The 27,959-nt window shown below is 40.5% G+C and overlaps 1 protein-coding gene across 1 annotated transcript in view; it reads right to left on the reverse strand.

Annotated features, from left to right (window-relative positions):
* The window catches only part of maea (macrophage erythroblast attacher, E3 ubiquitin ligase), a 90,337-nt gene that overhangs the window by 11,423 nt on the left and 50,955 nt on the right, over positions 1-27,959 (reverse strand). The window contains exons 4-5 of the mRNA XM_072256628.1: positions 20,378-20,500; positions 17,945-18,021 (exon numbers count right to left, since the gene is read on the reverse strand). Coding sequence (XP_072112729.1) covers positions 17,945-18,021; positions 20,378-20,500 — 200 coding nt within the window. The remainder of the gene's footprint in view (positions 1-17,944; positions 18,022-20,377; positions 20,501-27,959) is intronic.

Consider the following 27,959-nt stretch of genomic DNA (forward strand, 5'->3'; position numbering starts at 1 on the left):
AATTCTGATGAGTTATTGAATATTTGATAATGTTTAGAAGGCATTACAGTTTGACTGAAATTGATCTAAAGAGTCCGATTCAACACTGAGTAACTCCTTTCTAGCAGACTAGGATTAGATTTCATTACTACAAACAACAGAAAATCCGGAAATCCAAGCAACACACACAAAATGCTGGAGGAACTCAGCAGGCCAGGCAGCTTCCATGGAAAAGAGTACAGTTGACATTTCAGGTCAAAACCCTTCAGCAGGACTGGAGAAAAAAAGATGAATAGAGTTAAAAGGTGGCGGAGGGGAGGGAGAAACACAAGGTGATAGGTGAAACAGGGAAGGGGAAAGGTAGAGAGCTGGGAAGTTGATTGGTGAAAGAAATACATGCAGAGCCGGAGAAAGGGTAATATAATAGGAGAGGACAGAAGGCCATGGAAGAAAGAAAAGGGGGAAGGAACACCAGAGGGAGGCAATGGGCAGGCAGAGAGATAAGGTGAGAGGGAAAAGGGGATGGGGAGGGGAATGGTGTGTGGGGGAGGGGGGCAATACCAGAAGTTTGAGAAATTAATGTTCATACCATCAGATTGGAGGCTACCCAGATAGAATATAAGGTGTTGTTACTCCAACTTGACTGTGGCTTTATCGCAACAGTACAGGAGGCCATGGATAGACATAGCGGAATGGGAATCGGAAGTGGAATTAAAATGGTTGGCCACTGGGACAAGTGGTCTCCCAACCTGCATCGGGTCTCACCAATATACAGTAGGCCATACCAGGAGCACTGGACACAGTATATGACCCCAACAGACTCACAGGTGGTGTCACCTCACCTGGAAGGACTATTAGCCCACAATTCTCCGTAACCTCTACCATCTCCAATGGAATCCCACCACGTGCACATCTTACCATCCCCCCACACTTTCTGCATTCCGCAGGGATCGCTCCCTATGTGACTCCCTTGTCCATTCGTCCCTCCCCGCTGATCTCCCCCCCGGCACTTATCCTTGCAAGTGAAACAAGTAGTACACCTGCCCTTACACCACCTCCCTCACTAGCATTCAGGGCATCAGTCCTTCCAGGTGATGCAACACTTCACCTGTGTGTCTACTGGGATCATATACTTTTTATGGTGCTCCTGGTATGGCCTCCTGTGTATGGGTGAGACTTGATGCAGGTTGGGAGACCGCTTCGCCAAGCACCTATGCTCCATCCGCAAGAAGTGGGATCTCCCAGTGGCCACCCATTTTAATTCCACTTCCCATTCCAATATGTCTATCCATGGCCTCCTCTACTGACACGATGAAGCCACACTCAGGTTGGAGGAACAGCTTATGTTCTGTCTGTGTAGCCCCTAACTTGATGGTATGAACATCGATTTCTCAAACTTCCAATAATGCCCCTCCCCTTCACCATTCCCCATCCCCTTTTCCCTCTCTCACTTTCTCTTTTCCAGCCCATCGCCTCCCTCTGGTACTCCTCCCCTTTTTCATTCTTCCATGGCCTTCTGTCCTCTCTTATTAGATTCCCCCTTCTCCAGGCCTGCATCTCTTTCATCAATCAACTTCCAAGCTCTTTACTTCACTCTCCCCCTTTCACATATCCGCTTTTGTTTCTCCCTCCCCTCCCCCTACCTTTTAAATCTATTCCTCATCTTATTTTCCTCCATCCTGCTGAAGGGTTTCAGCCCGAAACATCATCTGCTTTTCTTTTCCATAAATGCTGCCCGGCCTGCTGAGTTCCTCCAGCATTTTGTGTGTTGCTTTCATTAGCACAAATTGTTTCTGCTTTTGTTTTACTGAAATGGGATTTCACATGAAATGAGTAAAACTACAATCAGAGTAAACAGAAAAATTGTATAGAAAGCAAAATTAAATCAAATTATTTCCTGTCAATCACACTCCTCAGGACTTAACATTGGATTTAACAATTTCAAATAACAAGCATTTCCAATTATCAGAACTTGCCAGTCTGATTAAAGGATGTCAAGCTGTAATGTTAATGAAGTTTTTCTGTCCACAGATGCCACCTGATTTGACAGATATTTCTAGCAATTTCACATTTCCATTTCCAGCAACTGTAAGATTTTATATTGGAAATGATTTTTCTAGTCTCCTCTTTTTCACTTTTGTCATCATTTCTCCGATTGTACCTCCTCCACATGGAAAATCTGCAAACAAATCAGCCTTTATCATCATCAAGCATATCACAGTATCTCTTAGTTTCACCAAATGCACAGATTTCCTTTGCTTTCTCCACTCCTCTCTCCCTGTTCTTTAACTTAAAACCTAGTTCTGATGAAAGCTCATCACTTTGAAACATTAAGACGAGGAAATCTGCAGATGCTGGAAATTCAAGCAACACACATCAAAGTTGCTGATGAATGCAGCAGGCCAGGCAGCATCTCTAGGAAGAGGTACAGTTGACGTTTCGGGCCGAGACCCTTCATTAGGACTGGCAAAGGGTCTTGGCCCAAAACGTCGAATGTACCTCTTCCTAGAGATGCCTCCTGGCCTGCTGCGTTCACCAGCAACTTTGATGTATGTAACTTGAAACATTACATCAGTTTCTCTGTCTACACACATCACCTGACCTAGTAAACATCTCACCATTTTGCTTGTATTGCAACTTCCCCTTTGCTGGATCCAAAGCCAGGAAGCCACAATTAAATTACTGGGGCCTTGGTTGATAAACAAATTATAATCTAGAAGGAAATTTTCTCAGTGTAATGCTGGAGAATCTCAGAAAATATTGGGGTCTCAACCATATTCTTTGCAGCCCAGCAAAGAATAAACGGACAGGTATAGTCTGTAATGCCTTTTCTGGATGTGTGTTTCACTGTCTGTGTATGTGTGGGCTTTAGGTTAGCATTAACTGGTTTAATAGCAGAGTCAATAGTCAGAGAGCATTTGTTAAGCATATTTTAGCACCATAATTGTAGATTTAGGTCATTCAGCCCATTGAGTCTACTCCACCATTCCATCATAGCTTATTGATTATCCCTCTCAACCTCGTTCACCAGCTTCTCCATGTAACCTTTGATGCCCTTCCCAATCAAGAACCTATGAACCTTTGCTTTAAATATACCCAATGACTTGGCATCCATAGCTATGTACAAAAAAGAAATAAAAGATGTTTACACCATTGTGTGCAAGTAAAATAGCTACTTCCTAAGTGACTTCAAAATACTACACAGTAAAGAATATGGATTGTGCATATATATTTGCATTACTAATAGCAATCATTTCAAGACATGAGAAAAGTATGACCAACTCTGTGTCCAAACGTCCTCCAAATTCACTTGGATACATTGGGCTGGGCATGACATTCTCATATCTGACACCAGAACACCAAATAGTTAAGCCTGGATGAAAATACAGCTTCATAAGAAAAGACAGGCAACATTAGAGGTCTAAATAGTAGACCACAGGGGTTGGCTGCAAGTCTGAGGTATCATTCATCCCTGAAAATTAAGTAAACTTGCACACCAAGTTCAAATTCAGGCTAATCACCAGGAGTGCTGCAGTTGCTAACTAGGGCAACAGAACCTGATTTGTGGTGAAGCCTAAGAAGGTTGTCTTGTTTTTTTTTTAGAGAAACTGCAGTGGCAGGTTTTTGTGAGATTCATCTTGGAAATGGGAAGGTGGAAATCAAAGTTAAAGCAAAAATGATGAATAAAAAGCAAAAATATATTTGGAGATAATATTTGGATAACCTAGCGGAACTGCAGCTTGTATTGCTGCTCCAGAGCTCCAACAACTTGGAATTAATCCTGAACTGAAGTAGAGTGTAACCATAAGGAATCATGGGGAAAACAGGAGACGGGAAAACAATACGGTTGGTACACACTGAAATGTACTGAATCCTGTGGTAATGTTTGATCAGTATGTTTTACTTTTTCAATTTAGTTGCTGATAGCTTGTTCAAAAAAAAAGTTAAGTCTCCGAATTGTCCAACGCATTCTTTGTGTGACAACATAGCTTTCCTCCAACATTCCAAAGCATTTCCAACTGGTAAGTTCGTCAGTTATTTAAATTGCCTTCAGTGTTGTTGGGCAGCACTGGAATCAGTTGATGGCTATGTGAGAGAGAAAAGGTTGCAGGCAAAAATGTGGGGGAGTGGGATTGCTCTTAAAGGCAGCACAGGTTTAGTGGGTCAAGAGCAACCCAGGTTGCAAGGGGAAAAAAAAGTCAAATGAGAAAATCACTACTTAACAACTGCAGAATATCACATAAGCAGTGGGGAAATGCCGAGACATAGTGGGGTGAAATAAAAGTATACATTTTTCTCCTTTCAGTGAAGGAGGATGAGATGTGATTTGATAGCGGTAAAAAATGAGAGGAGGCAAAGGTAGAAGCATAGCTAGAGACTTTTCCCCAGGGTGGAAGTGGCTAATATGAGAGTGCATAATTTTAAGGTGATTGGAAGAAAGTGTAGGAGGGAATATCAGAGGTAGGTTTATTTTAACCAGCTGCTTTTTTTGCAGGTAATGTGATTTTTTTTTTGTTTGTATTTGTATATTATTGACTAAAATAACATCTAAATTGCAAAAGCGAACAATTGCTTTAAAAAAGCAGCCAACACCAACTGAGTACTACTTTGGTCAAAGTTGATTCAATACAAACACAAGATTAGATTTTGCTTTATTTTTCTCAGGTAATCTTGTGCTCACAGTACCTTAGAAATATTGCCATTACAGAATATGATAAAATAATTGCTAAATTAGCAGATTACAAATCAGAATCAGGTTTATTATCACATTATTATTTGTTAAGAGCAGCAGCAGTTCAATGCAATACATAATATAGAAGACAAAAATAATAATAGTAATAAATAAATAATCTTATTCAGTATACTTTATGCAGTATACATATTGCAAAAAACAGATACTAAAAAAGTGAGGTAGTGTCCAAGGGTTCAATGTCCATTTAGGAATCGGATGGCAGAGGGGAAGAAGCTGTTCCTGAATCACTGAGTGTGTGCCTTCAGGCTTCTGTACCTCCTACCTGATGGTAACAGGGAGGTACATTAGTACATACAACTTTGATAAAACCTGGATCTAATTATTTGGAAATTTCAATTAGTTGGGTGTCTGATGATGTTTACCTTGCAACTCCCCAGGCCCTGGTTTCCACATTCCCTGTAGGCATTAAGTTCAGTGGAAAATTTTATTAGAATACTGTGTAAGGTCTTAAAAGGTGTATTGGAGTAACGTCCTATTGTTTGGAGAAATTCAAGCAGTACAGCACCTAAATCCAGATTATTGGGTTAGAGAACCCTGAAATAATTCAATTTGAAAAGTTTACTCGCAGTTGTTGAGGAATATAAATTGTTAGTGAAATAACATGGAATAAAAAAGCTTGCAGTAACATTTTGATCATGAAGCCAAACTAGTAAAGCCATCCAGAATATAATGTCCTTCGTGGAACAAGAATCCACCTGTCCTTGATCCACAGCAACATGACTGACTTTTAACTGCTCTAGGTGGCCAAACAAGCCCTTCAGTTCTTACACAATTGGGATGGATTTTAACAGCTGCATTTTCTATTGATGTCAACATCTGAAGGAATTAGGGAAAATCTCTTTCAAGAGAAAAAAAGGCACTACTTTGACAATTCAAACACTTCTGACTATTCTACTTAGCTCCTTCAACAGTTATGCTGATCCACAATAGTTGGAATGCATTCATCATGGTTCCTGCATAAACAATAGTGGAATACTGCAGGAATACAGAAAGGCTCCAGACATTTGTACCTCTATTTATTTTGCGATGTTTGGAAGCTAAAATATACTTTGAACCTTGAAGGATTACTGCTTCTCTATTTCCCAAGCCTCACCTGCCAGCTTCCACTGTAAACATATTTTGAAGGAGCACAGGAATGTACTATCTCTGAAGTAGAACACTCACACGAACAGTCCCAAGTGAGGATCATAAAATAAGGGTAAGTACTAAGCTGTGGACCAGATCCTCATGTTAAAGTTTTAATGTTGCCTTTTTCCTCCTTGTAAACCAAAATCATGGCCATTTCTCTCAATGTAAACTGAATCAGGATATAGACTTCAAATGCTGTTGTTAAATATATAAAACCAAGAATGTTTATTTCACAGTATACGGTGCAATATCTAGGTAATATATTAAAAGCTTTCCTGCAAGTTGTCATATCTAATATGTTATGATAGAACAAGGAAATGAGGCTAACAACCAGCCAAATCTGAGCAGAGTAGGCCAGGATCCCTAACACTTAATGATCTAAACAGGTTGAATAAGGTGATCTACACTCCACTTTATTAAGTACAGGAGTAGAACCTGGTATGGTCTGCTACTGCAATCCAGCCATTTCAAGGTTCAATGAGAAGGTCTTCTGTACACCAATGTTGTGACACATGGCTATTTGAGTTACTGTCACTTTCCTGTCAGCTTGAACCAGTTGGCCATTCTCCTCTGAATGCTCTCATTAACAAGGCTTTTTTGCCCACAGAACTGCCACTCACTGGATGTTTTTTTGCTTCTCGCGCTATTCTCAGTAAATTTTGGAGAATGTTGTGCATGAAAATTCCAGAAGATCAGCAGTTCCTGAGATACTCAAATCACCTCGTCTAGCACCAACAATCATTATGAAGTCAGAGTCATTGAGATCAGATTTCTTCCCCATTCTGATGTTTGGTCTGAACAACAACTGAACCTTTTAACCACATCTGCATGTTTTTCAGCCACTCAGAAGAGGTGGGTTGGTGCAATGATGTTCTCTGATTCAGAAAGCAGGATGACATCTACGCTGTTACAAGCACCTTGATGATGCATGAGATTATGTTGCTGTCTCAAAGTTCCGTGAACTCAGGTTTAAGGTGCCTCAAGCCTGCATGATTTCCTGTCACCACATATTTCTACCCAGTACTTCAATTCGACAAGTCTCCATTGGTCCTCACCAATTTTTATTGATATACCACAGAAAACATCCTATCTCAATGCATCACAGATTGGTATGGCAACTGATCTGCCCAAAACTGTAGTTGTGCACACAGTTCAGCACATCACAAAAAGTATAGGCTTCCCTCCATGCTTCTAGCTGCCTCAGTAAATCAGCCAACATAATCAAAGACTGCTCTCACCTCAGACACTCTCTCTTTTCCCCCGTTCAATTAGGCAGAAGATAATAATACCTGGAAGCCCCTACCACCAGGCTCAAGAACATCTTCTATCCTACTGTTATAAGTCTACTTAACAGTCCCTTAGTATCATAAAATGGACTCTTGCTTGACAATCTACCTCATTATGGCTTTGATTTTGCACCTTATTCTCTACCCGCACTGCACTTTCTTTGTAACTGTTGCTTTTCCCTGACACTGAAACAATGCAATGATCTGTATGCATGATATGCAAAACAAAATTTTTCACAGTACCTCGGTACATCTGACAATAAACATTTTTTTCTCAAAACAAAGAAGGAACAGTAAGGAAATTAGTGAAAACATTCAGTACATGTGTCAAGAGGACATGGAAGCCCAACTCACAAAGAATGTGTTGCCTTGTTCATTCAAAAACCTTCTGTCCCATCTGCAGAACAATATATTGTTCCTACATTGGTTTAATCAGTCTACTCAGAACCAGAGGTGGAGTTACTGTCGATGACAGGGATTTCCCAAGTATCACATACAAGTATGATAAACATGCTAAGAGACCACCAATTCCTGCTTCCAGCCCCACACTAACACAAGGCAGTCCAAATGGAAGCATGCTGGAAACATGGTATGGCAAGTGCATTCTTCAGGTATGAGTTGTGCATGGGTTGCACACTGCCAGAGAACATGCATTTATTGTAAAGGATAATTTCAAAGGAGATGTGAGGGTTTTTTTTGTGTTTTTTTTAAAACACAGATTGGAGGGTACCTGGAATGCGTTGGGGTGCTGGTAGAGGCAGATACATTAGGGACTTTTAAGAGATGCTTAAATAGGCATACAAATGTGAGGAGAATGGAAGGATATGGACATTGTAGGCATAAGGGATTAGTTTAGTTGGCCATTTGATACCAATTTATTTGGTTTGGCACAACATGATGTGCTGAAGGGCCTATCCCTGTACTGCCATGTTCTATGTTCTATGTTCTTATCAGAAATCACAGTAATTGAATTAATTTATCAAATGCAACCAGAGTAAAATCTTTACACTATGGCTGTCTCAGTTGCACCAATTAGAAGAAGAATAGTTGAAAGGGTTCTACAGTTAGGGGAAAATCTTTTTGTTGCTTTCAATTCTGGGATGAAAGGTCATCTCCTTGGTACCAGAATGAAGACTGCTTCTGTACTTTAAGCCCCATCATTTTTGCTGTTCATTTATAGAAACATAGAAAATCTACAGCACAATACAGGCCTTTCGGCAACAAAGCCGTGCCGAACATGTCCTTACCTTAGAAATTACCTAGGGTTACCCATAGTCTTCTATTTTTCTAAGCTCCATGTACCTATCCAGAAGTCTCTTAAAAGACTGTATCGTATCCGCCTCCACCACTGTTGCTGGCAGCTCATTCCATGCACTCACCACTCTCTGCGTAAAAAAGTTACCTCTGTACTTACTTCCATGCACCTTAAAACTGTGCCCTCTCATGCTAGCCCTGGGAAAAAGCCTCTGACTATCCGCACGATCAATGCCTTTCATCATCTTATACACCACTATCAGGTCACCTCTCATCCTCCGCGCTCCAAGGAAAAAGGCCAAGTTCATGCAAAGTATTCTCATGAGGCATGCTCCCCAATCCAGGCAACATCCTTGTAAATCTCCTCAGCACCCTTTCCATAGTTTCCACATCCTTCCTGTAGTGAGGTGACCAGAAATCAGCACAGTACTCCAAGTGGGGTCTGACCAGAGTCCTATACAGCTGTAACATTAACTCCCGGCTCCTAAACTCAATCCCACGATTGATGAAGGCCAATGGACCACATGCCTTCTTAACCACAGAGTCAACCTGCGCAGCAGCTTTGAGTGTCCTATGAACTTGGACCCCAAGTCTGATCCTCCACACTGCCAAGAGCCTTACCATGAATAATATCTCTACTCCCTTTCTTGAATAAGGGAGCAACATCTGCAACTCTCCAATCCTCCGGAACCTCTCTCGTCCCCATTGATGATGCAAAGATCATTGCCAGAGGCTCAGCAATCTCCTCCCTCGCACCCCCCCCCACAGTAGCCTGGAGTACATCTTGTCCGGTCCCAGTGACTTATCCAACTTGATGCTTTCCAAAAGCTCCAGCACATCCTCTTTCTTAACACCTACATGCTCAAGCTTTTCAATATACTGTAAGTCATCCCTATAATCGCCAAGATCCTTTTCCGTAGTGAATACTGAAGCAAAGTATTTATTAAGTATCTCTTCTATCTCCTCTGGTTCCACACACACTTTTCCACTGTCACACTTGATTGGTCCTATTCTCTCACGTCTTATCCGCTTGCTCTTCATATATTTGTAGGATGCTTTGGAGTTTTCCTTAATCCTGTCCGGCAAGGCCTTCTCATGGCCCCTTCTGGCTCTCCTAATTTCATTCTTAAGCTCCTTCTTGTTAGCCTTATAATCTTCTAGGTCCCTATCATTACCTAGTTTTTTTGAACCTTTCGTAAGCTCTTTTCTTCTTGACTGGATTTAGAACAGCCTTTATAAACCAAAGTTCCTGTACCCTACCATCCTTCTCCTGTCTCATTGGAATGTACCTATGCAGAACTCCATGCAAATATCCCCAGAACATTTGCCACATTTCTTCCGTACATTTCCCTGAGAACATCTGTTCCCAATTTATGCTTCTAAGTTGTTGCCTGATAGCCTCATATTTCCCCTTACTCCAATTAAACGCTTTCCTAACTTGTCTGTTCCTATCCCTCTCCAATGTTATGGTAAAGGAGACAGAACTGTGATCACTATCTCCAAAATGCTCTCCCACTGAGAGACCTGACACCTGACTAGGTTCATTTCCCAATACCAGATCAAGTACAGCCTCTCCTCTTGTACACTGATCTACATGTTGTGTCAAAAAACCTTCCTGAACACACTTAACAAACTCCACCCCATCTAAACCCCTGGCTCTAGGGACATGCCAATCAATAATTGGGAAATTAAAATCTCTCACCACAACAACTCTTATTATTACACCTTTCCAGAATCTGTCTCCCTATCTGCTCCTCGATGTCCCTGTAACTATTGGGTGGGCTATAAAAAACACCCAGTAGTTACTGACCCCTTCCACTTCCTAACTTCCACCCACAGAGACTCTGTAGACATTCCTTCCATGACTTCCTCCTTTTCTGCAGCCATGACACTATCTCTGATCAGCAGTGCCACATCCCCACCTCTTTTACCTCCCTCTCTGTCCTTTCTGAAACATCTAAAGCCTGGCACTCCAAGTAACCATTCCTGCCCCTGAGATATCCAAGTCTCTGTAATGGCCACAACATCACAGATTCAAGTACTGATCCGCGCTCTAAGCTCATCCACTTTGTTCATAATACTCCTTGCATTAAAACAGATACATCTCAAACGATCGGACTGAGCGTATCCCTTCTCTATCACTTGCCTATCCTCCCTTTCGCACTGTCTACAAGCTTTCTCTATTTGTGAGCCAACCGCCTCTTCTTCTGTCTCTTCAGTTCGGTTCCCACCCCCCAGCAATTCTAGTTTAAACTCTCCCCAATAGCCTTAGCAAATCTCCCTGCCAGGATATTGGTCCCCCTGGGATTCAATTGCAACCCGTCCTTTTTGTACAGGTCACACCTGCCCCAAAAGAAGTCCCAAAGATCCAGAAATCTGAATCCCTGCCCTCAGCCACGCATTTATCCTCCACCTCACTCTGTTCCTATACTCACTGTCACATAGCACAGGCAGTAATCCCGAGATGACTGACTACCTTTGTAGTCCTGCTTCTCAACTTCCTTCCTAACTCCCTATTTCACTTACTATTTTCAAGTTTACCTGTTTCCTCCATTTCGCTCCCCCTCGATTCTCATCATATTAATAGTTCAGAACTGACACACTAACACAAGTAATTCCACCACCCTACCAAACCAGCAGAAATATTGGTCCCGACCTTGCTACCATGGCACCTAATTTGTACAAGCATCACCAGCTCCTGAAAAGGTAAATTTCTTTTGCATCAACTATCCAGCCACACATTCATCTGCTCTACCATCCCATCTTCATATTTAATAACATGTAGCACTATGAGTAATCCTGAGATGTGGGGATGCTTTTCATCTTTTTTCAGCTTCCTGACTCTGCCTACAAGATCTCTTCCCTTTCTCAATCTATATTCTTAGTACTGTTATAAATAACTACCTCCAGCTTTTCATTCTCACCTTTCAGGGTGATTTGTTGCCCTTCAGTGACATTCTCAGACCTGGCACAACATGGATAACATACCACCTTGGAGTTATTACTCTGGCCTCCTAGGTGCCCACAACAGTTGCTCTCTTAATCCTTCCACTTATCCTTTGCTGCTGACATACTATGTCTCACTCCTGGTTCTGACTGCACTTGCAAAGGACCATTACCTCTAGCCATTCGTTTTTTTTCCTTTGGAAGCAGTGTCTGCATTGGTACCTGCTCCTTTAGCTGTGCTGTATGTTATTTGCCTGCTCACTTTGAGCTGCATGGTAACCACTCATAGAAAAGCCATCCTTGAAGTTCAGAGCCCAACAGATGCACCACAGTGATTCTAGCTGCAGACTCTTTGTTTATTTCACTTTATAAAAGAGCCCGTAGAGTACAGGGAGTACAAGAATGAAACTGAAAGGAAACTTTGGCAAAGGGAACAGAGGGTATGAAAAAACATGGACTGGGAAAAGAAAATCAAAGTGTAAGATATTTCATCAAAAGGGTAACACATTATTGAGTTAATTAGAAATCAAAAAATAAAAAACATAATTTTTAATTTAAGTAATGTTCTTTGATAACTACCAACCATCTTCACAAAAGGAGGGGAATGGCTCTTGTTATAGTTAAGGCAAGCCAGTATGAAATATTGGATGGGAGAAATACAATAGGAGGAAAGGATTTATCATTGCTGAAAAAAATCCATATATCACTTGGCCCAGACAAATAAACCCCAGGCTATTAAAAAAACAAGGCAGGAAATCGCAGAGACTTTAACCTCAATTAATCAATGCTCCCTGGCCACAGCAGCAACACCAGAGGAGTCACGTCGTATTTGTGTTTTAAAAAGAGAGAAAGAGATAAACCAATTACAGACCAGTTAGTTTAACTTCAGTGGTGGACAAATTATTGAAATCCATTTAAATGGATATTAAAAGCTTTAATATAAAAAGGCAGAGATTAATCAGGGAGGTTTGACACAGATACGTTATGAGAGAGCTGTGTATGAGCACCATAATTGAGTCCTTTGAGAAGATAACAAAGTTTCTATGAGAACAGTACAGTTAATGTAGTCTACATGAAACAGTAGACTTGGGACAGTTGATGCAATCTACATGGGATCTATGCAAAACAATGTCAAAAGCATATTCATAGCCATGAGTTTCCATGAGCCTATTACGAAAAAATTGCAAATCGTATCCAAAATTGGCATAGTGGCACTAAGGGTAAACATTAAAGGGTTTTCCCCTTATTTTGACTGTACATACTTTATCATTGGGGTTCCACAGGACTCAGTGCTGTGTCCTTTACACTTCATAATAAAAACAGGAAAATCAGAGTAATACCAAACAAGAGAAATCTGTCCATGCTGGAAATCCAAGCAACATTCACAAAATGCTGGAAGAACTCAGCAGGCCAGGCAGCATCTATGGAAAAGAGTACAGCTGACGTTTCGGGTCCAGACCCTTCTTATAGAAATGTTGACTGCACTCTTTTGTCATAGGTGCTGCCTGGCTGCTGAGTTTTCTCCGGCATTTTCTATGTGTTAAGTAGGAGTAATACATAATTTGAGCCCATTTAGCTATTTAATAAAATTCTAACTGATCTCAGTACCACATTTTCCTTCTTTCACCATCGTGTTTGATGTCTCATGTTTCTAGGTTGGCCTCTCTCTTTCTAAAAGCTCTCAATGGCCCAGAATTCTAGTTATCACAAATTCCACAGGTTGACAACCCTCTGGGCATAGCAGTTTCTTTTTCATCTGTCCCAAACATATTGTATCATATCCCAAAATTGTGTTCCCTTGCTTACTTTTCAGTAAGGGAAATGTCTTCCAAGTCTCCACAATCAGAAGTTTCTAAGTTTAAATTAATTTGAGGCAGAAAATCACCCATAATGATAATGGATGATGGAGCAATTTCAAAGGGCTGATGGTATATTCCTGCTCCTATTAAAGTTATAAACTACAGAATACAAATCTAGTTGATCCTCTCTTCCCCTTTTTTCTCCCATGGCCCACCCTCCTCTCCTATCAGATTTCTTCTTTAGCCACCTTTTCCATTTGTCATGTCCTAACTTTCACCCTCACCTGGCTTCACTTTTCACCTGTCACTTGTACCCTTCCCTCCTCATTTGGGCTTTCTCCCCCCCCTCCCCTTTTAATCAAGGGACTCAGCCCAAAATGTCGACTTTCTATGTCCTTTCCATAGATGCTGCCTGACCTGCTGAGTTCCTCCAGCACACTGCGTGTGTCACTCTGGATTTCTAGTATTTACATAGTCTCTTGTGGTTATGATCTAACTTCTCATCATATGGTAGATTCACCATTGCAGGAATCAGTCTAGTGTATATAAATGGAGCTTGATAAAGAAGGTTATCTGGTTAGATGGCCATAAAAGGATCAAATAAAACTTAATTCAGAGAAGTGTTATAAAATGAGATGTGCAGAAACAAGGGAATGTATAGTATATTAAGGAGTAATCAACATACCATATCCTTAAAGGAAGCAAGACTATTCAATGGAGACAAAAGTGATGCTATATGTTGGGATCTGGAGTAAAAACTAGGACCAGGACGGACAAACCTGGGTTTTCTTCTCTGGAAAGGTAGAATACAGAAACCCTCATGACACTTACAAAATATTTGGATAGATCTTTAAGGAGCAATGATCTGCTTGGCCAAGAACCTAGTGCTGGAAGGTCAGCATAAAAAACACGGTCCATTGGCACCCTTCAGTAACATATTTTCTGATTCTACTCTTATGTCATGACACTTGAAGTACAGACTCATGTCTCGAGTTGTCCTCACTGACAATCAACACTGGTGCACTTCGGGGGTGTGTGCTTAGCCCACTGCTCTACTCTCTCTATACCCATAACTGTGTGGCTAGGCATAGCTCAAATACCATCTGTAAATTGCTGATGATACAACCATTGTTGGTAGAATCTCAGGTGGTGACGAGAGGGCGTACAGGGGGAGCGAGATATACCAACTAGTGGAGAGGTGTCACAGCAACAACCTTGCACTCAACGTCAGTAAGATGAAAGAGCTGACTGTGGACTTCAGGAAGGGCAAGATGAAGGAACAAATACCAATCCTCATAGAGGGATGAGAAGTGGAGAGAGCGAACAGTTTCAAGTTCCTGGATGTCAAGATCTCTGAGGAACTAACCTGGTCCCAACATATCAATCCAGCTATAAAGAAGGCAAGACAGTGACTATATTTTATTAGTAGTTTGAAGATATTGGTATGTCAACAAAAACACTCAAAAACTTCTATAGATGTACCATGGAGAGTATTCTGACAGGCTGCGTCACTGTCTGGTATGGGGCGCTACCGCACAGGACCAAAAGAAGTTGCAGAGGGTCGTAGATTTAGTCAGCTCCATCTTGGGTACTAGCCTACAAAGTACCCAGGGCATCTTCAAGGAGCAGTGTCTCAGAAAGGCAATGTCTGTTATTAAGGACCACCAGCACCCAGGGCATGTCTTTTTCCTCACTGTTACCATCAGGTCAGAGGTACAGAAGCCTGAAGGCACACACTCAGCGATTCAGGAACAGTTTCTTCCCCTCTGCCATCAGATTCCTAAATGGACATTGAACCCATGAACACTACCTCAATTTTCCAATATATGTTATTTCTGTTTTTTCACCATTTTTAATCTCCAATATACATACACTGTAATTGATCTATTTCTTTATTCTTCTGTATTATGTATTACATTGAACTGCTAAGTTAACAAATTTCATGACACATACCATGATAATAAACCCAATTCCAATTCTGAATTTAGTGCAGATGATGGATACTATTCCATTACATAATGAAACAGCATTGGTGTTGTATTTTGAAATATCTGCACTTTGAAGTAGGCAGGAGAAGATGGCGGCACAATGCAGCGCACGCAGCTGTCCGGTGAAATGATATTGTATTCTTAGGTAGGATGCCGTGCACAATTCTGATATGAAGGAGACAGACGTGAAGAAACACAGAGGAACATCTGGAGAAAACTTCTGAAATGCCCGGTTCGCTGCCGCTGCTACTGTGTGATTGAAAATCTCCGGAGGGAAGGCCCCAAGATCCCCGGCTTTGCCTGTTGCTGGCGACCAAGGCTGGGGTTGAAGCGTTCCGTGGAGATGGTGCTCGGTACTTGGTGTCGGAGGGCTGATCGGAGGCTCAAAGTTTTCAGACGACTCAGAGTTGGACTGTGGTCGGGCATGGCAGGGAGAGTTTTCTTCCTTCTCCCGTCTGCGTGAGATGTGGGACTTTCGAGAGATTTTGAACTTTTTTTACTGTGACTATGGCCTGTTCTTCATCAAGTTACGTGTTGCACTGTTGTAACTGTATGTTATAATTGTGGTTTTTGTTAGTTTTTCAGACTTGGTCTGTCCTGTGTTTTTGTGATATCACACCGGAGGAATATTGTATCATTTCTTAATGCATGCATTACTAAATGACAATAAAAGAGGACTGCGTGTCCTCATAATCTAATCTAATATCTTTTTAAAAATTTGAACCAGTCAGCAAAAGACAAATTCTTCTAGACATCCAAACCTACATTAAATGTTTCTAAATTGCATCTTCACAAGAAAATCTTGGATGCCATTGTGTAGAATGCTCTGTTCAGGCTTTATGTAAAATAAACTGGCCACTGATCTAACGCTTCATTCATCTCCAGGATGTTTTTCTTCAATTTGGAGTAGTGCATGCAGTTTTGGTCACCTACCTACAGGAAAGACGTAAACAAGGTTGAAAGAGTACAGAGAAAACTTACAAGGATGTTGACAGGACTGTAGGACCTGAGTTATAAGGACAGATTGAATGGTTTGGAGCTTATTCCTTGGAACATAAAAGATTGAGAGGAGATTTGATAGATATATACAAAATTATGAGGGTATAGATAGGGCAAATGTAAGCAGGCTTTTTCCACTAAGTCTGGTTGGGACTACAACTGGAGGAAACAACAGGAATTCTGCAGATGCTGGAAATTCAAGCAACACACATCAAAGTTGCTGGTGAACGGTCTCGGCCTGAAACGTTGACTGCACCTCTTCCTATAATGCTGCCTGGCCTGCTGCGTTCACCAGCAACTTTGATGTGTGTTGCTACAACTGGAGGAGATGGGTTAAGGGTGAAAGGTGAGGAACATGAGGGTAAACTTCTTCATTCAAACGGTCATGAAAGTGTGCAATGACTTTTCTATGATTCTAATCCTTAAATCCATGACACATGCTAAAAATACTCACATGATACTTTGTCTCCACCAGTCTCAACATGTATAATCAATGTATTTCTGTATATGACCAGTGTACATAATTTTCAGCATGACTGCTTCATACAACTGATGAAATAAATGCATCTACTATTATTAATAAAACATCTATTATAATTGATCTGTTAGCAAAAAAATCTATGCTGGTTTAGAATGGATATTACAGATTTCTTGAGACAGGCAAGGAAAAGAAATTTGCATGATTATCAAATCACCAAAATGAATTCTGGAAGCTGCAATAGCGTGTCCACAAAACCAAAAGATTTGAAAAAGTTAATAGACTTCCTTGATATCATAGTCAGAGAAGAAAAGCTGAGGAAACTACACAAGTGAGGCATGAGAGCGCCTCTTAGAAGTCCCCAAGAAAAGGAATATACTTACTCAAAGTGGCAGACCTTGGAGACTTTGCAATGTAGTTGTAAAATGGAGCCACAAGAGATTGCAATTGGTGAAATCTTGAGCTCTAAAACAAGTCAGTGGAGGAACTAAGTAGGTCAGGCAGCATCCTGCATATGTGACACTCCCTGACCCACTGAGTTCCTCAAGCAATTTATTATACCAGATTCCAGCAGCTGCCATCTCTTGTGTTGCCATCACATCATATTGGCTTTTGCTGAGGAACCAAAGAAAGAATATTGCCCTTGAACCCAGTATATTTGTAGAAAGAGTCTTAAATCCATCCTCCATTGTTCACACTGGTGTGGAGCAGTAGTGTTTCAATAAATATTACTCACAATTATTAAGCTGAAAGAACTGATTTGTTCTCTGCCAACCATCTTGGAATAATTAGCTTATTTGCACTATAAATAAACCTGACTACATTTAAGTTAAGCTTTCAAAATGTGATTTGGTTACATCTCAACTGTTTAATATTGTAGAAATAGAGAACTATTAATCAGCTGTAAAAAGCAATATTAAAACATTAAACCTAGAGCACGGGTGTGCAAGAAAACTAGTCATCATGACACCATGACAAAATCTGAAAAATCAGGAACAATTACATCGGAAAAGGAGAGCTAGTAGTTATCATCTCACCAGTCATGGCAAATACATTAAACTTATGAAATGACTCAAGATGAGAGAATTAATTTTGAAACATCTAACAGTATTGGGTGAAAAGTAAATATGAAAGATTTCCAAGTATCCTCCCTCAGTCACACAAAAAGTAATTGCTGTAATGCAGCAATATTCATTTTGAAACCCCAAGTTAGCAAGTGTGTAAATATTGATGTTCAGATCTATCAACACAATTAAGAGAATTTTATTAAGAAATTGCATAAGTAAATGCATTTTGCATTTACACAATTCAAGGTCAAGCCTCCTTGTTCTTACCTGACAGCTTCCAGCCTCTTATTTTGTCGAACAAGTTCAATGAACTCCTGAATTCTCAGGCTGAACTCCAGGCAACTCTGTGAACACAAAAGGATTGCTTCAACTCAAAACCACATGATAATTTCCTGCTTAAAAATGGCTCAACTGTATAAAAACAGTGGCAGAAAACAGCAAGCCAATAGCACACAATACTGTTTATACAAAGGCTGGAAAACAAAGTCTGCCAAAAGCTCACATGCAGTTAAATGCTGAAAGTACAGAAGTTGCTGTGCCCATTGAGGCATAATTTTAGTTTGTTGTAGAGTTACAAAGCAATGCAGGCTCTTTGGCCCAATGAGTCCATGCCAACCACAGTGCTCACCCAGCTGACCCTAATTTCCTGTGTTTGGCCCATATCTCTCAGCCCCACCCCTCCATGTACCTATCCAAGTACTTCCTAAATTATACTGTTGTACAATCCATCCAACAATCTCTCTGACCCCTACCATCAGGCAGAAGATACCATAGCTTTAGTACAAGAACTGTTAGGATGGGAAGTTCTCGTACAGGACATTTTTGTTCACCTTACGCTGGTTTAACTTTCCAAAATCAGACTTGTGTGTGCTTCCTCTGATAAAATGAAAGGGACAGGTTTGACTTTTGAAACTGGGTACCAGAATCAGACTCACCAAAGCAAACAACTGCTTGTCCATTTCCATATGAGAGTGGTTTATTCAGTAGTTGTAAATATTTGCAAGTCTCTATGGAGTCTGTGGATGTTCAGTGGCACATTGAAAGGTGAGAAAGGTAAATTTTTGAACACTAAAGGGGAAGGGAAAGATACCGGAATGGGGCAGGAAAGTGGCTGAGTACAAAATAAATCATGAACTTGTTGAACTGCATAGCAGACACCATATTGTGTTTAACATTTGCTATAATTCAATTTGAACTGTTAACTTACTAGAATCTTATTTGTTTTACTGCCATGAAACTACCACAAAGCTCTTTGTGCTTTTGAAGCAGATAACATTGTTTCACTGTCTCTGTGAAACATCTATTATTGTTCCAAGGGCTATCTACTTCTGACAGTTCAGCTTAATTCTGAGAACGTCATTCTTTAAAATAATTATCTTACATCTGTTTTACCAGTAAGGCTTTGTCCTGAAGCTAAACATCACAGAGGGCACTGGGCATTTTTAATGATTACCATCAATCTATAAGTAATAATTTAATTCCTGTCTCAACACATTTGTCTACAATTTTTCCACATGGAACTATTATACTATTTGTCATTTGAATGGTAGGGCAAAATTCTCATTCAACAGAGTGAGATAAAAAGCCAAACAGCACGTGAAGCTGTGAGCATGTTTTCAAAAGCACATCACATAATTTTGAAACTGTAATCACCTGTTTTAAAAAAGAGACCTACACATCAAAAGGCATCATTAAATTTCTGGTTACAGAACTACAACCAGCCTCAAATCAAGAGCTGCCAGAAGATTGATTTCAGTCAAAAGCAAGATGAAGCTTTATGGGTTGTAGGTGACAATTCTTCCTCAGTCCTGCAGTCTAAGTCTGAATGTATCACAATTCATTTCTAATAACATGTATAATAATATCATTGTATTCCAGTACTTCAGTGTTTAGTTCTCTACGACACCAGAATCTTGGATTTTGTTAAAGAAAGATCATCCTTTATTGTGCTTTCAGACAGCCTGTGCATACTCGAAGCTGAATAATAGAAAATAACATGCCAATGTGATACTAATCTACTCACAGAATCATACTTAATAAAACAGCACTAGGTCATCAGGCCCTTTAAGGTTGTCCCACCTTTTAATATGATCAGGGCTGATCCAAGTTCTCTTTTTGTGTCATTTCTCCATACCCTTCATTCCTTGATCAAATATTTATCCTCCTCCACTTAAAATAGTTACAATGATAATCTACCTTCCAACTACATGCCATGGCAGAGTCTTCCTGAGACTCACCACCCCCTGCAGAAAGAGATTTCCATGTACTTGTAGATCAGCAGGACAGTGGGATCCAAAGCAAAGTGCTTTATGGATGGGGGGCTGGAAGTCGATAGGGAAATCATTAAGAGTAAGGTCAGTGGTAAAGATAGTCAGCAGCATGGCAGGGAACAAGAAAAGACTATTGAATTAAATAGCATTTATTTCAATGCAAGAGGTCTGACAATATTTTAAGAACATCATTTTAACATTTAAAAATTTGAATCAGTAATCTAATCAGAAAATTCCAAAACTGTTTCAGCAATTGTCAGTGAAAGATTTTAGATTTCTCTTGCTGAAAAATTACAAGGCAGCTTGAAAATTTGAACTGAATTTAATTAGAGAATTGATCTCCATATACATCATTCATAAATGGTGATCAATTAACAGCCGCTTAAAACTATTTTGTCTAACAAGATCCAATTCTCATTTGAGAGCATACCTTCATTTTTCTCAGCCTTGATTTGTTGTCATGGCACCAAGCTAAACAAGTAGCTGTTTCTTGCCTTTCAAGTGACTCTTCAACCTCTTTGGCTGTAAGAAACATATCAATATTCACCAAGTCCTATAAGAGAAAATAACCATAAAGATTATGTTCTAACTGGAAAAACAATGCAAAGACAATGAAAAGTTTAATTCATTATAGATTAAATATATTTTAGGAGGTCAAGGCATTGCTACTGTGTCTGAATGTCTAGGTGCAGTTTACACTCCAGTGAACTTCACTTCTCTATCCTCAGCTTATTAAAAGAATGGATTTTCACATCATGAGATGATTATTTTGGTATTACAAACTTCTAATCTGACTTTATTCACTTATATCCTTTATTCACACAAGCACAAAAACAACCAGACAACAAAATAATGCAGCAGTTAAGATAAATAATTGAGTAACAGTACAAAAATAACTAAACAGGTTGATTGATTTATCAGTAGGATAACCAACGCACTCATCAGGAAATACAGTATTGGGAAGTAATAGAAAGTGAGTCACAGACAAGGAGAAAATTTTATTTTTAAATTACTGAAATAGTAATGTAACATTAGTACCATTTGCTCCCAATTATTATTTGAAAATATTTCCTCAGTTCAATTACACCCTCTAATGCCCTACCATTCACAGTACAAGCCCTATAACTCAGCATTTCTCAACTGCTCATTGGATAAGTACGTGGAGAGGAAAGTTTATGAGGGACTTGGACAAATGAGACTAGTGTAAGCAGGTACCTAGGCTAGCATGGATGAATTGGGTCAAAGGTCCTGCTCTCTATTGCACTACTATAATGACTCTACATACCCACCATGTTCTGTGTGAGGGAAAAAAAACTGCCCTCAGGTCCCTTTAAATCTTTCCCAACTCACCTTAAACTTATGCAATCTTGTTTTCGACTTCCCTACCCTGGAAAAATGACTGTGCCCATTCACCTTATCTATGCCCCTCATGATTTTATAAACCTCTATCAGGTCATGCCTTTGCGCCTTCACTCCAAGGGAAGTCGCCTAGTATCTAGTTTTTCCTCGTAATTCAAGCTCTCTAGCTCCAACAACATCTTATGAATTGTTTCCCTCTATCTAAATCACATCCTTGCATAAGGGTCACCCAAAACTTTAACAATTTCTTTTATCTCACAGAAACTGTTCAACCTGCTGAATTTGTCAAAAGATCACCTTTTACTCTATCTTCCATTCATTGGCCCACTTTCCCAGTTGGTCTCAGCCTGCTCCTTCTGGCCAGGGAAGGAGGCAGACTGATCTCTCAAAAGAAAAACTTCCTTGACAATCATTGAAGAATCTACCACGACATAGCTCAACTCTTGCTCTGCTTACTATCATCTCTTTTGTTGAAATGAGACCCAATGCAAGGTTCAGGATCTTCAATTTAGATGGCCTAGGACCCAACATCTGTTCCAGGCAGCTGACATTAACAGCGCAAAATTAATCTGACTTAATTTTTGGATTGTATATGTTTCAGCTATCTCTTTAGCTACAGGTGTTCCCTTTAATTAGACTTTAATGATCCAATTATTAGACTAGAAATATTACCAGAGGTGCAGTGGTCATCTCTTAGATTTCACTGTTTAAAATAGTTACTGGTCAAGAGAACATGGCACGAAATATCCTGACCAAGGAATGACTCTACCCTTCTGAAGGTGAGAGACCCGAACTGTACCTGGGACCAAGAATGTATCAATTCAGGTACTCAATTTCACGAACAATGGAAGAGATAATAGAAAACAATAGTGATATTTATAAGGAAATAAAGAAAAGTCATCTGTTACTAAAGTGCTTCAGTTTTTTTTCATGCAAGCCTTTGATAACAACTTGTTTCTGGGTCTGAAGTGTACAAATACACATTTTTGATCAGAGGCAGTGAAAACCACTACTTGATCCCCTGAAATAAATTGTATCCTGGTACAGTATTACTTTATTGGAGTCAAGAAAATAAATATAGTGGATTCTGGTTAATTGGTATACACAGAGATCAGTAGATTCTGGTCCAATTCGGGGGTTGCCCTAATTCACTGAAGTATCATGGAAATAGTTAAAAGGCATAACAAAGCCAAACTACTGTTTAACTGAGTAACAGATTATGCATTTAAATGAAATACAGAATAAATTAGAACACAATCAATACTGCTACAGTATTATGAAACTATTAGATCCGAATAGTTATCAATGGAAGAATTCGTCACTGCCTTGTTCTTTTGATTGACTGTAAATGGAAAAAAAGCACAGATAATGGAATGGATAAGGAGCTGTCTTCTTGCATAACGTCAAAATACAAAAACAAAATTATCAAAAATCACTGCTTTTTGAATTAGCATCCATCAGCCCAAATGGATGATACACAAACACACACAACTGATGCTATTTAAGAAGTGTATGCTTTGTAATGTCTTACAGCCATTTCTAGCATCTCCAAGCCTGAATGCTTGAAACCACAGTGAGCAAAACAGTTCTGAATTGTCTAGCTGCTTATTTCAAAGTACAAATTAAATTTACTATCAAGGTACATACTATATATGTCACCATATACAACTGAGATTCATTTTCCTGCAGGCATACTCAGCAAATCTATAGAATAGTAACTGTAACAGGAACAATGAAACATCAACTAGAGTATAGAAGACAATAAACTGCTAATGCAAATATAAATAAATAGTAATAGACTAAGAGAACCTGAAATAACAAGACAAGAGTCCTTAAAATGAGATCATTGGTAACTGAGTGTTATTAACTCCTTTGTTCAAGAGCCTGATGGTTGTGGGGTAGTAACTGTTCTTGAACCTAGTGGTGTGAGTCCTGAGGTTCTTGCACCTGATGGCAGCAGTGAGAAAAGAGCATGGCCTGGGTGGTGAGGATCTCTGATGATGGATACAGCTTTCCTACCACAGTGTTTCACATAGATGTGCTCACCAGCTGGGAGAGCTTTACCTGTGATGCAACAGCCTGAATCCACGACATTTTGAAGGATTTTCTGTTCAAGAGCATTTGTGTTTCCATAGCGGGCATGATGCAGCTAGTCAATACACTCTCCACTACACATCTATAGAAGTTTGTCAATGTTTTAGATGTCATGCTAAATCTCTGCAGAATCTAAAGGATGTAGAGGTGCTGCTGTGCTTTCTTTGCAATTGCACTTGAGAGTTGGATCCAGACAGGTCTTCTGAAATAATAACACCCAGGAATTTAAAGTTGCTAACCCTCTCCACTTCTGATCCCCCAGTGAGGACAGGCTCATTGACCCCTGGCCTTTCCATTTTTGTTCATTGTTTTCTGTTGCCGTTTAACCTTTCCAGATACTAGAAATATATCATTTGATTTAATGGCTGAATAATGAGATGTCTCTACGTGTTATCCTTAATTTCCTTACCACTGTTATGCAGTCTACATGAAACACTGTCGCAGGAAAGCTGCATCTATCATCTTAATCATTTCTCTTACTTACTCTTAATAATTTCTCCTTTGGCTCCTCCCACTTCCTCGAAACTAAAAGTGTAGCTATGGGCACCCGTATGGGTCCTAGCTATGCCTGTCTTTTTGTTGGCTTTGTGGAACAATCTATGTTCCAAACCTATTCTGGTATCCGTCCCCCACTTTTCCTTCGCTACATCGATGACTGCATTGGCGCTGCTTCCTGCACGCATGCTGAGCTCGTTGACTTCATTAACTTTGCCTCCAACTTTCACCCTGCCCTCAAGTTTACCTGGTCCATTTCCAACACCTCCCTCCCCTTTCTAGATCTTTCTGTCTCTATCTCTGGAGACAGCTTATCTACTTATTGTCTACTATAAGCCTACTGACTCTCACAGCTATCTGGACTATTCCTCTTCTCACCCTGTCTCTTGCAAAAATGCCATCCCCTTCTCGCAATTCCTCCGTCTCCGCCGCATCTGCTCTCAGGATGAGGCTTTTCATTCCAGGACGAGAGAGATGTCCTCTTTTTTTAAAGAAAGGGGCTTCCCTTCCTCCACCATCAACTCTGCTCTCAAATGCACCTCCCCCATTTCACGCACATCTGCTCTCACTCCATCCTCTCATCACCCCACTAGGAATAGGGCTCCCCTGGTCCTCACCTACCACCCCACCAGCCTCCAGGTCCAACATATTATTCTCCGTAACTTCCGCCACCTCCAATGGGATCGCACCACTAAGCACATCTTTCCCTCCACCCCCCCGCCCCGCTTTCCGCAGGGATTGCTCCCTACACGAGTCCCTTGTCCATTCGTCCTCTCCCATCCCTCCCCACTGATCTCCCTCCTGGCACTTATCCTTTTAAGCGGAACAAGTGCTACACATGCCCTTACACTTCCTCCTTTACCACCATTCAGGGCCCCAGACAGTCCTTCCAGGCGAGGCAACACTTCACCTGTGAGTCGGCTGGGGTGATATACTGCATCCGGTGCTCCCGATGTGGCCTTCTATATATTGGCGAGACCCGATGCAGACTGGGAGATCGTTTTGCTGAACACCTACGCTCTGTCCGCCAGAGAAAGCAGGATCTCCCAGTGGCCACACATTTTAATTCCACATCCCATTCCCATTCTGATAGGTCTATCCACAGCCTCCTCTACTGTAAAGATGAAGCCACACTCAGGTTGGAGGAACAACACCTTATATTCCGTTTGGGTAGCCTCCAACCTGATGGCATGAACATTGACTTCTCTAACTTCCACTAATGCCCCACCTCTTCCTCATACCCCACCCGTTATTTATTTATATATACACATTCTTTCTCTCTCTCTCCTTTTTCTCCCTCTGTCCCTCTGACTATACCCCTTGCCCATCCTCTGGGTTTCCCCCCCTTCCCCTTTTCCATCTCCCTGGGCCTCCTGTCCCATGATCCTCTCATATCCCTTTTGCCAATCACCTGTCCAGCTCATGGCTCCATCCCTCCCCCTCCTGTCTTCTCCTATCATTTTGGATCTCCCCCTCCCCCTCCCACTTTCAAATCTCTTACTCGCTCTTCCTTCAGTTAGTCCTGACGAAGGGTCTCAGCCCGAAACGTCGAGTGTACCTCTTCCTAGAGATGCTGCCTGGCCTGCTACGTTCACCAGCAACTTTGATATGTGTTGCATCTATCATCAGGGACACCCATCACCTACGACATGTTCTCTTCTCATTGCTGCCATCAGGAAGAAAGTACAGGAACCTCAGGGCTCACCACCAACTATCAGGCTCTTGAACCAAAGGGGATAACTCCACTCAACATCACTTGCCCATCACTGAAATATTCACACAACCTATGGACTCACTTTCAAGGAGTTTTGATCTCCCGTTCTCAATATTTATTGCTTATTTATTATTTCCTTGTGTATTTGCAAAGTTTGTCTCGGGCGCAACCGGATGAACACCCAAGTTGTTGCGGTCTTTTATCAATTCTACTATGGCTATTAATCTATTGTGGATTTATTGAGTATGCCTGCAAGAAAATGACTCTCAAGGTTGTATATGGTGACATATATGCACTTTGATAATAAATTTACATTGTACTTTGAAAATAATGTCAGGCAATTCACTTCCTTGTTTTGTATCAAAACTGCCCAGCCTGGTAAAGGTTAGCCAAATGGAAAGTTCCTCAGTTTTTCTCTCCCCAGTGGTACCTTTCCTACAGCTCTAATCTGTATGTCACAGCTTTTTACATGGTGGTTCATCTGTCCAGTCATCAAAATCATTTCATCAACTACTACTCATCACAATGCTGACTCCATCTTACAGATAGTTGTTTGGTTTGATTCATCAGCCTCCCCCCCCCCCCCAGCCACTCACAACCTCCAACCATCCAGTTTTCCCTTCCCTACCTCCCAAAAGTCTGCCAGTCAGAAACATTAATTTCATTTCATATATGCTGCCTGACCTACTGTACTTGCACTATGGTTCTCTATTCTTGTTCCATATACTGTACCTGCTTTCAACTCCTACCCCACACTCTCCTTTAGGAAAATTAAAAATAATTCAAGAATTAACTCATTTAAAAGCTAATTATTAAACTATTTGCTCTAGATATCTAAACAGCTCATGAATTTTTTTTTACAGTTTCACTCAATTAACTCCACCTTCACACTATGTACCTGATCAACTCAAATGCTTTTTGAAGTAGCTCAGTTTACCAATGAGTAATGTAAAACCAGAAGAATCAATTCCATACTGAGTGCAGATCCATGTAATGGAAATAATCAAGATGTGCCGTTAACGATATTTTGTGGAGCACCAACAATTACACATGGTTTCTCATTTTCTTTCAAATACAGGAAATGAAAGTTCAAAAGCACTGTTACCAAAACAAAGTTAGAGCTCTTTAAATATTCCTGAAAACAGTTAAGCAGGAACTCTTGGATATAATCAGTACAATGTGTTCATAAACAGTCGCTTTCAAAGTTATACATTTTTTTTCAATGTTTGTTCAAAAGTTGCCTTATTTGTCCTTCAAATAGCCAAACTAAACTTAAAACATCTGTTTGGAATTAAAATTCATGCAATATTACATCTGTGGCAGTCTCAAAAATTTGTACTCCAGTATAATACTACAGGCAAATCATCCCCAGGGCAAAAAGAATGTGGCATTAATTATCTCCCCTCCATATCTTTTCACCCAGTACCAGTACCCATAAAATTAGGTCAAAATTATTAACTTTCCCAGATCAGTAATAGCACACTCATCTCTGAAGCATTAGCTGATAACATACTCCAAATAGCCAAACATGCAATTACATCTGACACCTCAGTGAGGAAGCACCAGATTGCCAGAAGTACCACATTCTTGTTGAGATGTTTTACCAGGAATTAATTTCCTGCTTGGATAGATATCCTCCAAGATGACCACAACCTTGTCGTGGTGTGGAGCTTGCGTGCCTCAATGATCCAGAGAGCTATGTTGGCTGGAGTCAGGGCTTTATGCTTTAACTCTTGGTAGGGTGATACATGCCAAACAGGTCAAAGGGTAGAGGGCAGATTAAGAGTGGTCCACCAGTCCTCCAGATTCAGAAGTTCAGCTCAAGGCTAACAACCCAGACTGGTAAAACAAAATTGTTATGGAAACAGCAATTAAGAATCCTCCTACATCTGGGTGCATGGTATTCCTGAGACTCCAACTGATACTTACATGACTGACAGTAGTGAAAACTTAAGAGGATGCTACTGACACAATGGAGGAAGGCCTGAACACAGCCAGAGATAGAGGACCTTCATTGCTGCCCTAAACGCCAGTGGTGTAATGGGCAGTAATGAAGTTAGCTAGGTATCACTTCCAGTGGTGGAATGATAAAAAGAACTGAACTGAAAAATGGTGGCTACATGCAGATTTGCTAGGATCTGCTGAGAAACACTTAATGATTTGGGTAGATGATTACTCATTCCACACAGATGTTGCCTAAACCTGAATATTTCCAGACATGTTATGACATTTATGACATGTTAAGACATTTATGACATGTTAAGAAGTCCACTGTATAGTGCTACTGGTGCTTCATATTATTATTGACTTTTGTCAATAGATTTTAAATTTCACCAAAACACATGGTTCA

This window comes from Mobula birostris, chromosome 4, assembly GCF_030028105.1.
Source record: "Mobula birostris isolate sMobBir1 chromosome 4, sMobBir1.hap1, whole genome shotgun sequence".
Taxonomy (NCBI): Eukaryota; Metazoa; Chordata; class Chondrichthyes; order Myliobatiformes; family Myliobatidae; genus Mobula; species Mobula birostris.